General features: G+C 46.0%; 1 protein-coding gene across 3 annotated transcripts in view; it reads right to left on the bottom strand.

Annotated features, from left to right (window-relative positions):
* The window catches only part of LOC122556778 (F-box/WD repeat-containing protein 11), a 177,509-nt gene extending 166,707 nt beyond the window's left edge, over window positions 1-10,802 (bottom strand). The window contains exon 1 of one of the 3 annotated variants that reach the window (XM_043703932.2): window positions 10,703-10,802. In XM_043703932.2, the coding sequence (XP_043559867.1) occupies window positions 10,703-10,747 (45 nt within the window). In that variant the 5' untranslated portion in view covers window positions 10,748-10,802. Of the gene's footprint in view, window positions 1-2,462; window positions 2,520-10,702 lie in introns of those variants that run through there. The other 2 variants (XM_043703930.2, XM_087995466.1) reach the window with 2 other exon arrangements.
* Between the last annotated feature and the right edge of the window lie 1,292 nt (window positions 10,803-12,094).

Below are 12,094 nucleotides of genomic sequence, written 5' to 3'. Positions count from 1 at the left end.
TGTGGTCTAAACTTGCTAACCAGTCTACCATGAGAAACCTTGTCGAATGCATTACTGAAGTCCATATAGATCATGTCCACTGCTCTGCCCTCATCAATCTTAGATACTTCTTCAAAAAAACTCAACTGAGCTTGTGATATGCAATTTCTCATGCACAAAGCCATGTTGACTATCCTTAATCAGTCCTTACCCATCCAAATACATGCCAGGAGTCAAAATGTAAATATACTACAGTATCTGATCTCTGTTGCTTACTGCTTGTAGCGAGAAATACTAGGCTATATTATTCCACACAGTATAGAAGCTGTAAGGATATCAAAATTATATTACATGCAATTCATTCTCTCCAGACCTTATAGAGGTTTACAAAATTATGAGGGGCATGGATAGGATAAATAGACAACGTCTTTTCCCTGGGATCGGGGAGTCCAGAACTAGAGGGCATAGGTTTAGGGTGAGAGGGGAAAGATATAAAAGAGACCCAAGGGGCAACATTTTCACGCAGAGGGTGGTACTTGTATGGAATGAGCTGCCAGAGGATGTGGTGGAGGCTGGTACAATTGCAACATTTAAGAGGTATTTGGATAGGTATATGAATAGGAAGGGTTTGGAGGGATATGGGCCGTGTGCTGGCAGGTGGGCCTAGATTGGGTTGGGATATCTGGTCAGCATGGATAGGTTGAACCAAAGGGTCTGTTTGCATGCTGTACATCTCTATGACTTGGTATAGAATTTGCTAATGTCTTACAATGAACCCAAGGTCCTCTGAAATTTGGAAGAGGTGCAAGCCAGCATTGAGATGAGCAGTATCAGAAAGCAAACTGGTAATATAGTGATGGTCTGTATTTCCTACAAAGAAGGCATCCCCTACTACATTTCTTTTTAGAAACTGTCATTTCTGAAGCCTCTGTATCTTTGTATTTTAGATTTCAGTTTTCTCCTCAAGACTGGGCTTTAGTTACATTCATGTAAGCATGGGTATAAGAGTAATGGAAGATTACTCAACTGCACAGAATATTCAAACATGAACCAATCATTGCTGAGATGTGCTGGGGATGACAGCATACCAATCAGAAGAAAATAATTCAAGTTAATTCAAGTAGATTATGCTTCTGCACATTCTAGGGCAGACAGGTGGATTGTAGTTCTCAACACATTGCTCTGTCCGAGATCAGCTAACGAAATACAAAGCATCACCCAATCCTCTCATTTAAGTGGACTGACTCAGGATCAAATCAACTAATGGATCAACAAAACTTCAGGTCTCCCTCCATATCTAACAACTTGACAGCAATTGCATTCTGAATCCAATACCAGTAATTCAAACTCCAAAACGAGTATTTAATCTTGGCTGAGTACCAAAGCTCTGCATTGTCATTCACGTAATAAGACACTCAAGGCCATCATTTTGTTGGAACAGCCTAGCTTTATTTTTCAGAATCTGTCCTAGAAAATCCTTGGATAACTCTGAAGTCAATTAAATTGACCAATCTCTGTGTCATTTGCTAAATAGAAGATGATAGTGGCCTGCAACCCTTAAATTCTCAGTCTCTCCTCAGGGTAATGAGTTCTTAGCAGTGCCATGGCCAACATTCCTCTCTTAACCACTATCCCAAAGAGATATCATCTCACTGATATTTGACAGCCATTATTTGTAACAGAGTGGTTGCAACACTGCACTTCAAGGCTTCATTACACAAAGCACTTTGAGGTACTGAGACATATGAAAGCACGACAGAAAATGCAAGAACTATCCTGACTGCAGTGTCATCTTTACCCCTAATTCCATACGTGCCTTTCCTCTCGACATAACTGCTGAGAAACAGTTTGCATTCTCCCACTGCTCCTTTTCTTGCAAAATGAATTCAAAGTGCTTAGACAGGATGGTGACAGGGAGTAGGAATTTCTATCCTGTCATGCAAGTCTTGCCTTACAAGGAAACGACTGCAGATGTAGTAAACTGATATTACACAAAAAAACACTCTGTACAAGTGAAAGACATTTGTAAAACACCAACAATATTTCCAAGGTGAATCACAAGTGTGTGACGTGACTCCATAATGAAGGTGTGCAGCTGAATATTGGTACAGATATACACCACCCAAGGAGGAGCCGAGTATCAGGGACACTAGTTAAACCACTATGAAACTTAACTCCCTTCAGGTTTTTAAACAAAACCTTCCTCTTCTCACGCCCTGAAGGCATCGAATAGGATTGTTCCAGGATAATGAGACCTGGCTAAAAAAGTAACTGAACCACTCAGAGTAGGAAAGGCTCTTTATCAAATAAATGGCAGACTATCAGCATTGATGTTCCTAGACTATAGAGCATTAAAAAAAACTGTCAAAAACCTGAAGTAGCATGATTCAATGATGGATCCACCTTGACATGAGTTGCTTGACAGACTAGCATCATCTCTTGAATATACATTTTAAAAAGATAATACAGAAACACACACTTACCCATATGCACTATAAACCCTAGACAAACGTGGGTGGAAGAACAAGGAATGGGAGTAAACTTCAAATGATCGGATTCTAAAAAACAAAAGGTTTAGTTCAAATATGTTCTCTAGGTACATAAATGAACAAATCCATTGTGTGCTGCGATACCAAGTTTAAGCATAATGGAGTAATCATTTATTGTACTCGTTAGCCAGCACTTTGTGGGGAAAGTTCTAATTAGCTTATGGTAGAAAGGATGTGAAAGCATAGACTCAAGGATGATAACAGGGATAGGAAACAATGCTCATGAGATGCCATTTGAGATAATGAGACCAAGTCCTCTGGCGGAGAAGGCTAAAATACTTCATTTATTGGAACGTGCTTTAGGAAAGTAAATAGGAAAAGACTATTTCCTCCGGCTGGGGAGTTAACATCAAAGAGTCATTAATTTTAAATGGTCACTGGGGATAGAAGAGAGGAGTAAGGAGAAACTTTTACACAAGGAGGTTAGAATGTAGAATGGTTTGTCAAAATGGAGTACTTTAAATGGATAGCGCTTCCACTTTTAAGGAGTCATGACTGGGAGGTGCCAGTGCTGGACAAAGTTAAAAATCACACAACATCAGGTTATAGTCCAACAGGTTTATTTAGAAGCACTAGCTTTCAGAACGGCTCTTCCAAATAAACCTGTTGGACTATAACCTGGTGTGTGATTTTTAACTTTTGAGTGGGACACCAAAAATATTTGAAGTGAATGAATGTTGAGAACCATAGCGGAACAGCATAGGATTAGCAATGGATTAACCTTGAAAAGATCACATATAAACACAACAGGCCGAACAGCCATCTTTCTATGCTGTAAACGTTGTAGTTCTGTGGACAAGAATGACGACATATACACCTATACTTCTAGAAAGCTCAACACATTTGAATCAAACCTGGAAAATTCCAGGTCTCTTCAGCTCAACTGTACACCTTAATACCATACATGGAGATTGAAAGTTCAAAACGTTCATTGCAAAATGTAAAAGACTGTACCAGTAGAATTAATACAGTTGAATAATCAGTTAAAAATCGAATAGATTTCTCGTCTGTGTGCTGTGCTTGGTTTTAAACAGAGAGCAGGCAAACACTGCTTTTGGCAGGTGGTCGTTCAATCGACTTCATCTATATCAACTCTCCAAAATAACATCTCCTTAAGCCCCTTGCCATTACCGTTCTTCATACACTGATTAATTAATTTCCCAATTCCTTGTTCAAAGTTGTGACAAGTTATAGTAATTGCTTCTGACATAAATCTAAACAGAAAGAAGATTAACTTCTCTTTTGACAGAGATCATGAGTTGAACTTCCCCACATAAAGAATTGTATGATTTTTTTTCATGACTGGCTATCTGAAAGTGCTTCACAGCCAATGAAATACTCAGTGTTAAAACCAATGTTTCATTTTTGCATTCTAAACTGTAATAGAAAGGCCAGTTTAGCACAGTTGGCAGGATGGCTGATTTGTGATTTAGAATGACACCAATAGTGAGAGTTCAATTCCTGCACCAGTTCAAATTACCATGATGGGCTCCCCTTCTCAACTTCTCCTTCCGTCCAACGTGTAGTAACCCATAGGTTAAATCACCAATCAGCTCTTCCTAATGAGAGCACAGCCCCTAAGGTCTAATAAGACTATGGTGACTTACCCTTTTAGACTATATTTGGAGGTGCCTGTGTTGGACTGGTGTGGACAAAGTTAAAAATCACAACACCAGATCATAGCCCAACAAGTTTATCTGGAATCACTAACTTTCGAGACTAGTGCTTCCAAATAAACCTGTTGGACTGTAACCTGGTGTTGTGATTTTTAAGCTTTTAGACTACAGTGCATCAAGACTGAACAGATAAATGATTTGGAGATGCCAGTGTTGGACTGTGGCGTACAAAGTTAATAATCACAACACCAGGTTATAGTCCAACAGGTTTAATTGGAAGCACTAACTTTCGGAGCGCCGCTCCTTCATCAGGTCAGCACAACCACCTGATGAAGGAGCAGCGTTCCGAAAGCTAGTGCTTCCAATTAAACCTGTTGGACTATAACCTGGCGTTGAGAAATTTTTAACTTTGAACAGATAAATCAAGCCTAGCCACATGCTCATCACATGAAGAGGTTCTTTGATGCCAGTCTTTGAAGATGCTGGTTCACTCGTGGTAAGTTACATGGAGATCTACCAATCAAGTGTGGTAAATGTAGAACTTGAGAAGCAGGCCAAGCTCTCATCATTCTTTACTTCATTTTCCAACATGTCACCAAGCTAATTCCACAATCCCTCCATACCTGAGCCTTACCTCCAACTGCATCACTAAGTATTAAGATCTTCACCTGTCCTCTGGATACGTAAATCAATTTTGGTACCAAGCATTCACAATTTGACGTTTGGTTTATAAAATCCCATCCCATGATAGACCAAATGACTCTGCATTTGCACGGAAACACACAGGACAGGCTCCTAGGAATTTCCAACCAAAACTGGAACTTTAGAATCACAGAATCCCTACAGTATGGAAACAGGCCCTTCGGCCCAACAAGTCCATACCGAACCTCCGAAGAGTAACCCACCTAGATCCATTGCCCTACCCTATTATCCTATATTTACCCCTGACTAATACACCTAACCTACATATCCCTGAACACTATGGGCAATTTAGCAATTCACCTAACCTGCACATCTTTGGACTGTGGGAGGAAACCAGAGCACCTGGAGGAAATACACGCGCACATGTGAAGAATGTGCAAAGTCCACACAGACAGTCACCTGAGGTTGGAATCGAACCCAGGTCCCTGGCGCTGAGGCAGCAGTGCTAACCACTGGACCATCGTGACGGCCTTAAGCCTTTCCTTTCCCAGCAGCACAATGGGAGATGTGCACTTTTCATATCCATAAAACCATGGCGATAAACACCACATTCAACTAGTGCAAAAGACCAGGGAGCAGGGCTACAAACCAGATCCACAAGTACAACAAACCTTTTATTAACTGGCACCTATGGAACCAGGAGTGTGCCAATTGACCAAATATTCTGGATACTCAAGAGGTATGCCTCACCACAGTAAACCTGACCAAGCAAAGCGTCTAGACAGATTTTTTTGAGGGATGTGGCTATGTAAAAACATCAAACATACCTGCTAAAATGAATGCAAAAACACAGTAAGTAACAGAAGTGCAATGCCGTACACACATAATTGTTATACTTTATTTACAGCATAACTACTCACACATTATGGTAGAGTGCAGTATTTGAGGCATATACTTTTTGCCAGTTTATCAAGAGTGCTGATTATAACAAAGTTTATTGTATAGCAAAAGCAGCCTAAAGAATATCTGCACAAATCACTGGACTTCATTCTGCTACAATCCAATTCCTCACAGACAGAACTGTCAATAATTTACTCACCACAATCCAAAGATGTGTAGGTTAACCATGGTAAAAATGTGACTTTATGGAGATGGGGACAGGGGAGCTGAGTGTGATGCTGTTTGGACGTCAAATGGCTTCTTTCTGCACTGTAGGGATTCTATCATTCTAACAAACATTTACATAGGGACCACTACATCAGATACTTCTAAAACATTAATATCCTGTTCAAGTATAGTGACTTTGATCATGTAGAACACCAAGCAATTGCACACAAAATCCCACAAGTGGCAATATGGTCTGAACACTTGAAAACCTTCCCTGTTCGAATCATGCCAAGGGAGCTTTTGCATCCATCTGAAAAGATGGGTGAGACCATGGTTTTAATAGTGTCATCTAGGATGACACCTTTAACAGTTATGCACTGCAGTGTCAAAATGGATATGTTCAAATCTCTGGAGTGAGATTTCCATACATTGCCTTCTGACTCGTGGCAGAAAGCCCATATTGATTTACAAACTGCTTATGAAGCAACTGTGCAGATGGAAGCACAAGGACAGGTACAGCTGGCTGTTGTCAGCATACATATGAAAACCAATGCTGGGTTTTCTGTTGTCATTGCTACAGGGCAGCAAGTAAATGAGAAAAGGTATCGAAGAGACTCTCATAGCACTGACACTTCTCACATGCAAAATCCAGCCACGTGTGTCTTGTCTCCTCTTGTATGGTTTAAACCAGCAATTTGCTCAAGTTTCTAACTGTTCCTTTTATTATTTGTCTCCTTCTGTAGTGGTACCTTCTCAGTGCCATGAGCTGCATTTTTCTTTACTAAAAATTGCTGACACCTGCCAATCACAACCAACGATCAGACTGCTCACCATACCTTAGACGCTCACAGTTGAACTTACTGATGCCCTCACACACCGGGATAATTCCACAGACACACAACTCAAAATACTTAGTTGTTAAATTCAACTCCAGGTATCAACAGCTACCCATCAGAAACCAGTGGGTAGAAACCCTTTTCAATTCCTACCAACTTCTTGTACAGAGACAAAAGAGTAATTATACTGTCCAACATATCAGTCTAACTCCAACAAGCACCTAGGAGAAAGTGAGAACACCAGATGCTGGAGATCAGAGCTGAAAAATGTGTTGCTGGAAAAGCACAGCAGGTCAGGCAGCATCCAAGCAGCAGGAGAATCAACTTTTCAGGCATAAGCCCTTCTTCAGGAATGAGAAAGGTCTGCCAAGCAGGCTAAGATAAAAGGTAGGGAGGAGGGACTTAGGGGAGAGGCGTTGGGAATGCGATAGGTGGTAGGAGGTTAAGGTGAGGGTGATAGGCCGGAGAGGGGGTGGGGGCGGAGAGGTCGGGAAGAAGATTGCAGGTGCCGAGTCCGAGGGTTGGGACTGACATAATGTGTGTGTGGGGGGGGGGGGGGGGGGAATGGGGAAGCTGGAGAAATCGGCATTCATCCCTTGTGGTTGGAGGGTTCCTAGGCGGAAGATGAGGCGCCGTGTTGCCATGATCTGGCGATGGAGGAAGCCAAGGACCTGCATGTCCTTGGCGGAGTGGGAGGGGGAGTTAAAGTGCCTTCAACCTCATAGTCCCACAACCCTGCACCGCCCGTCTCTACCTCCTGCCCAAAACCCACAAACCTGACTGCCCCAGTCGACCCATTGTCTCAGCCTGCTCCTGCCCCACCGAACCCATCTCTGCAAACCTCGACACGGTCCTGTCCCCCTTAGTCCAAGAACTCCCCACCTACGTTCGGGACACCACCCATGCCCTCCACCTCCTCCAGGATTTTCGCTTCCCAGGGCCCCAACGCCTTATCTTCACCATGGACATCCAGTCCCTGTACACCTCCATCCCCCATCACGAAGGCCTCAAAGCCCTCCGCTTCTTCCTTTCCCACCGACCCAACCAGTACCCTTCCACTGACACCCTCCTTCGACTGACTGAACTGGTCCTCACTCTGAACAACTTCCTCTTTCCAATCCTCCCATTTCCTCCAAACCAAAGGAGTAGCCATGGGCACCTACATGGGCCCTAGCTATGCTTGCCTCTTCATCGGATATGTGGAACAGTCCATCTTCCTCAGCTACACTGGCACCACCCCCCACTTTTTCCTCCGCTACATCGACGACTGTATCGGCGCTACCTTGTGCTCCCAAGAGGTTGTTGAACAGTTCATCCACTTTACCAACACCTTCTACCCCGACCTCAAATTTACCTGGACCGTCTCAGACTCCTCCCTCCCCTTCCTAGACCTCTCCATTTCTATCTCGGGCGACCGACTCAACACGGACATTTACTATAAACTGACCAACTCCCACAAGATTACACCTCCTTCCACCCTGCCCCCTGTAAAAACGGCATCCCATATTCCCAATTCCTTCGCCTCCGCCGCATCTGCTCCCAGGAGGACCAATTCCAATACCGAACAACCCAGATGGCCTTCTTCTTTGAAGACCGCAATTTCCTCTCAGACGTGGTTGACAATGCTCTCCACCACATCTCCTCCGCCCTTGAACCCCACCCCTCCAATCGCCACCAGGACAGAACCCCACTGGTCCTCACCTACCACTCCACCAACCTCCATATACATCGTATCATCTGTCGTCATTTCTGCCACTTCCAAACAGACCCCACCACCAAGGATCTATTTCCCTCCCCTCCCCTATCAGCGTTCCGGAAAGACCACTCCCTCCGCGACTCCCTCGTCAGATCCACACCTCCCACCAACCCAACCTCCACTCCCGGCACATTCCCCTGCAACCGCAAGAAATGCAAAACCTGCGCCTTCACCTCCCCCCTCACTTCCATCCAAGGCCCCAAGGGATCCTTCCATATCCGTCAGAAATTCACCTGCACCTCCACACACATCATTTACTGCATCCGCTGTGGCCTCCTCTACATTAGGTAGACAGGCAGCCTACTTGCGGAACATTTCAGGGAACACCTCTGGGACACCCGCACCAACCAACCCAACCGCCCTGTGGCTGAACACTAACTCCCCCTCCCACTCCGCCAAGGACATGCAGGTCCTTGGCCTCCTCCATTGCCAGATCATGGCAACATGACGTCTGGAGGAAGCGCGCCTCATCTTCCGCTTAGGAACCCTCCAACCACAAGTGATGAATGGAGATTTCTCCAGCTTCCTCATTTCCCCTCCCCCCCAACCCAGTCCCAACCCTCGGACTCAGCACCGCCTTCTTGACCTGCAATCTTCTTCCCGACCTCTCCTCCCCCAACCCCTCTCCGGCCTATCACCCTCACCTTAACCTCCTACCATGTATCGCATTCCCAACGCCTCTCCCCCAAGTCCCTCCTCCCTACCTTTTATCTTAGCCTGCTCCAACAAGCACCTACACTGCAATCCATTTTGTATAGCTTAATATCAAACCTACTTATCCACAGGAAGACACAGGACAAGTGAGTCCCTTTTCAATGTAATCCTGTCAGTGTCTGCATATGAATAGCTTCTCACTTCTCTTGCACAAGCCCACCCATAACCAGCATTAAAAGAGCTCAGATCCTCACTAAACCAGGCAAAGTCAGCACTGGTTGTCACTTCAAACAAAAGTACAGAGTCCAAAATTATACAAGAGGCAAAATAAAAAAGGTTAGAAGCACTTCTATTTTGAAGTCGAGCAGTTACTTCAGAAATACAATGCCAGTCAATGAAATGTCTTGTTGACCCTCTGCATGTCTTCAAGGAGGACTGGATCACTTCCTAACTGGCGCAAAAATCAAATCATGGGTGGCAAGTGCAACACACCACCCCATTGATGTCCAAGGAATTGAGTCTTTCCCTCTCCGAGAGAAATGTTGAGCTTTCGATTATCCAGCCATACCAAAGTATAAGGCAGGTTAAACAGAACTATTATTGTTTCTCTGCCCATTACTGAGAAATACTCCCAACACAACACAACCTTAAAGTAACTGGTGAGTCTTGTTCAATATGAGAAAATCAGCACTGAGAATGGAAGATGAGACACTTACTCAAAGGTAAACTGCTTGCCCCAACAAACTCCAGCAAATCACCCCAAAACTGCCCCATTGCAAAATGTACCCATTCTGATTCTCTCAGCTAGTTTGCAAACCCACATTATGTGAAGTTGAGGTTACACAAAACTTCCATTGAAGCTGAACGCACAAAACATCCTAACCACAGCCCAATCGGGAACACTGAAACATACAGCCATTCCTGTACCACCCACGCCACTCTGCCCTGCGGTCTCATGGTGCTCACTTCCACCGTGGCAGTGAAGCTTCGAACAAAGTATCTTGCCCTCTTTCTGTACTCGAAGCCCCACTGAACATTCCTGCACTCCTTGCATCCGCCCACATTCTTGATGCCCAGAGCCACTGCCCTATCTCAAATCACAGATCCTCGCCTCAACTTCCAGAGAACCCTACTCCCGAACGCTCACTTAACCCCAGTCCCTTCTTTTACCCTTCATCTCCTGCCTGTTTCTCTAAGCCTCATCCTGTTCTCTAAACCCGACCCCACCCCCCACCCCCCCTTGACATGCTCCTGCCCATCTCCAATCCGCCTTTACCTCCAGCTCCCCCACACTTCTCCTTCTCCGGTATGTTTATCCTCCTCGCCCGCACCGACTGGATTCTGGGACGTGTTCCCTCCCGCACTTGGTGCTCAGAGCCGAAGGGAAGAACTGCAGCCAGAAGCGTTTCTGATGGGAACGCACTTGGCTCTCCGGCAGGATGTGCGGCCTGTGCCGGGGCCCCCGGCCGCGCCTGAGGCCGGCAGCACAGCCCACCGCCTTCCCAAGCCCAACCCGGCCCCGAGCTCCGCGGGTCTCGGCCCCGAGCTCCGGGACTCACTCACCATCAGCTCAATACTTTTGTCCTCGATCACCGCGTCCGCCTCCATCGTGAGCCACACACAAGGAGAACAGAGAGATCAAGCTTCAATCCCCCGCCCCCCCCACCTCGGAACAGGCCCAGTCCCAGTCCCAACCCACAGCCTGACGAAAAACGTCTGACGCAATCACGCCGCGCCCATTGATTTGTAACGTGATCCGCATCTGACATCACACGTTCCACGCGATGATACCAATACCCCTGTTCAATCGCCCCGCCTACTGACGGATTATCATGCCCCGCCCCACGCTGCACAACGCACGTCCAACCACGCCCTATCGCTAGCCTCGCCCACACAAGTAACCGCGCTCCCAAACACTAAACCACGCCCATGGCACTAACCGTGCCCACTCCACTAACCACGCCCATAGCACCAACGGTGCCCACTCCACTAACCACGCCCACTCCACTAACCACGCCCATAGCACCAACGGTGCCCACTCCACTAACCACGCCCACTCCACTAACCACGCCCATAGCACCAACGGTGCCCACTCCACTAACCACGCCCCACTCCACTATCCACGCCCACTCCACTAACCACGCCCCACTCCACTAACCACGCCCTCATCACCACACACGCCACTTCACCAACCGCGCCCACATTCACAATAAGGTCCCGCAACACTAACCACGCCCCACATTCCTAGCCCCGCCCACTAACCACGCCCCCATCACTCACTCGTCCACGCCCGGCCCCGCTCGCTCCCCACAGGGAGCCCCCTCTCCAATCCTGCTCATCAGTGAACGGTCCCACACGCGGCTATAGTCCGACAGCTGGATTTGGAATCACAAGCTTTCGAAGCGCTGCTTCTTCATCAGGTGGTCGTGGAGCAGAATTATAAAACATAGACTTTACAGCAACAGGATTGCAGTGTAACGGAATGTAATATTAAACAAATTTAGTTTCAGTCTTTCACCTTTTAGGATGACCATGTTAGCCTCGGTGTAATTCTCAGAACTTTTAAAGTAACATTCTCAAGGTAGTTTTAACAACAGATGTCAGCTCAGATCATGCATTGAAGGTGTTGCAGTTTTTGAGCAAAATGAAATGTGATTCTGCAAGTACAAATTCACCCCGTGTGTGTGTGTGTGTGCAGGGGAGACCAGGGTGCATGTGTGGGAGGAGTGTGTGTGGGCACATAAGAGAGAGCTTGTGTATGAGAAAGCATCTGGGTGTGTGGGTACAGTGCAGTTTCAAAGGGGGTCGGTGTTGGGAATGGGAAAGATGGCGGGGTTAGGAGGGTATGGGGATGTGATGGGAAAGGGTCTTCCTGGAGCTCAGAATGGGAATGGGGAAGACTTGGGAAGACAGCGGCGAGGAGTTGGGAAGATGAAGCGGAAGGGCAGGGGATGA

Source organism: Chiloscyllium plagiosum, unplaced genomic scaffold (assembly GCF_037043375.1).
Source record: "Chiloscyllium plagiosum isolate Xiang-an unplaced genomic scaffold, Cpla_swu_hap1 HiC_scaffold_16, whole genome shotgun sequence".
Lineage (NCBI taxonomy): Eukaryota > Metazoa > Chordata > Chondrichthyes > Orectolobiformes > Hemiscylliidae > Chiloscyllium > Chiloscyllium plagiosum.
Note: the sequence above shows the minus strand (reverse complement) of the source record. Positions and strands in the feature narration are given on the sequence as shown.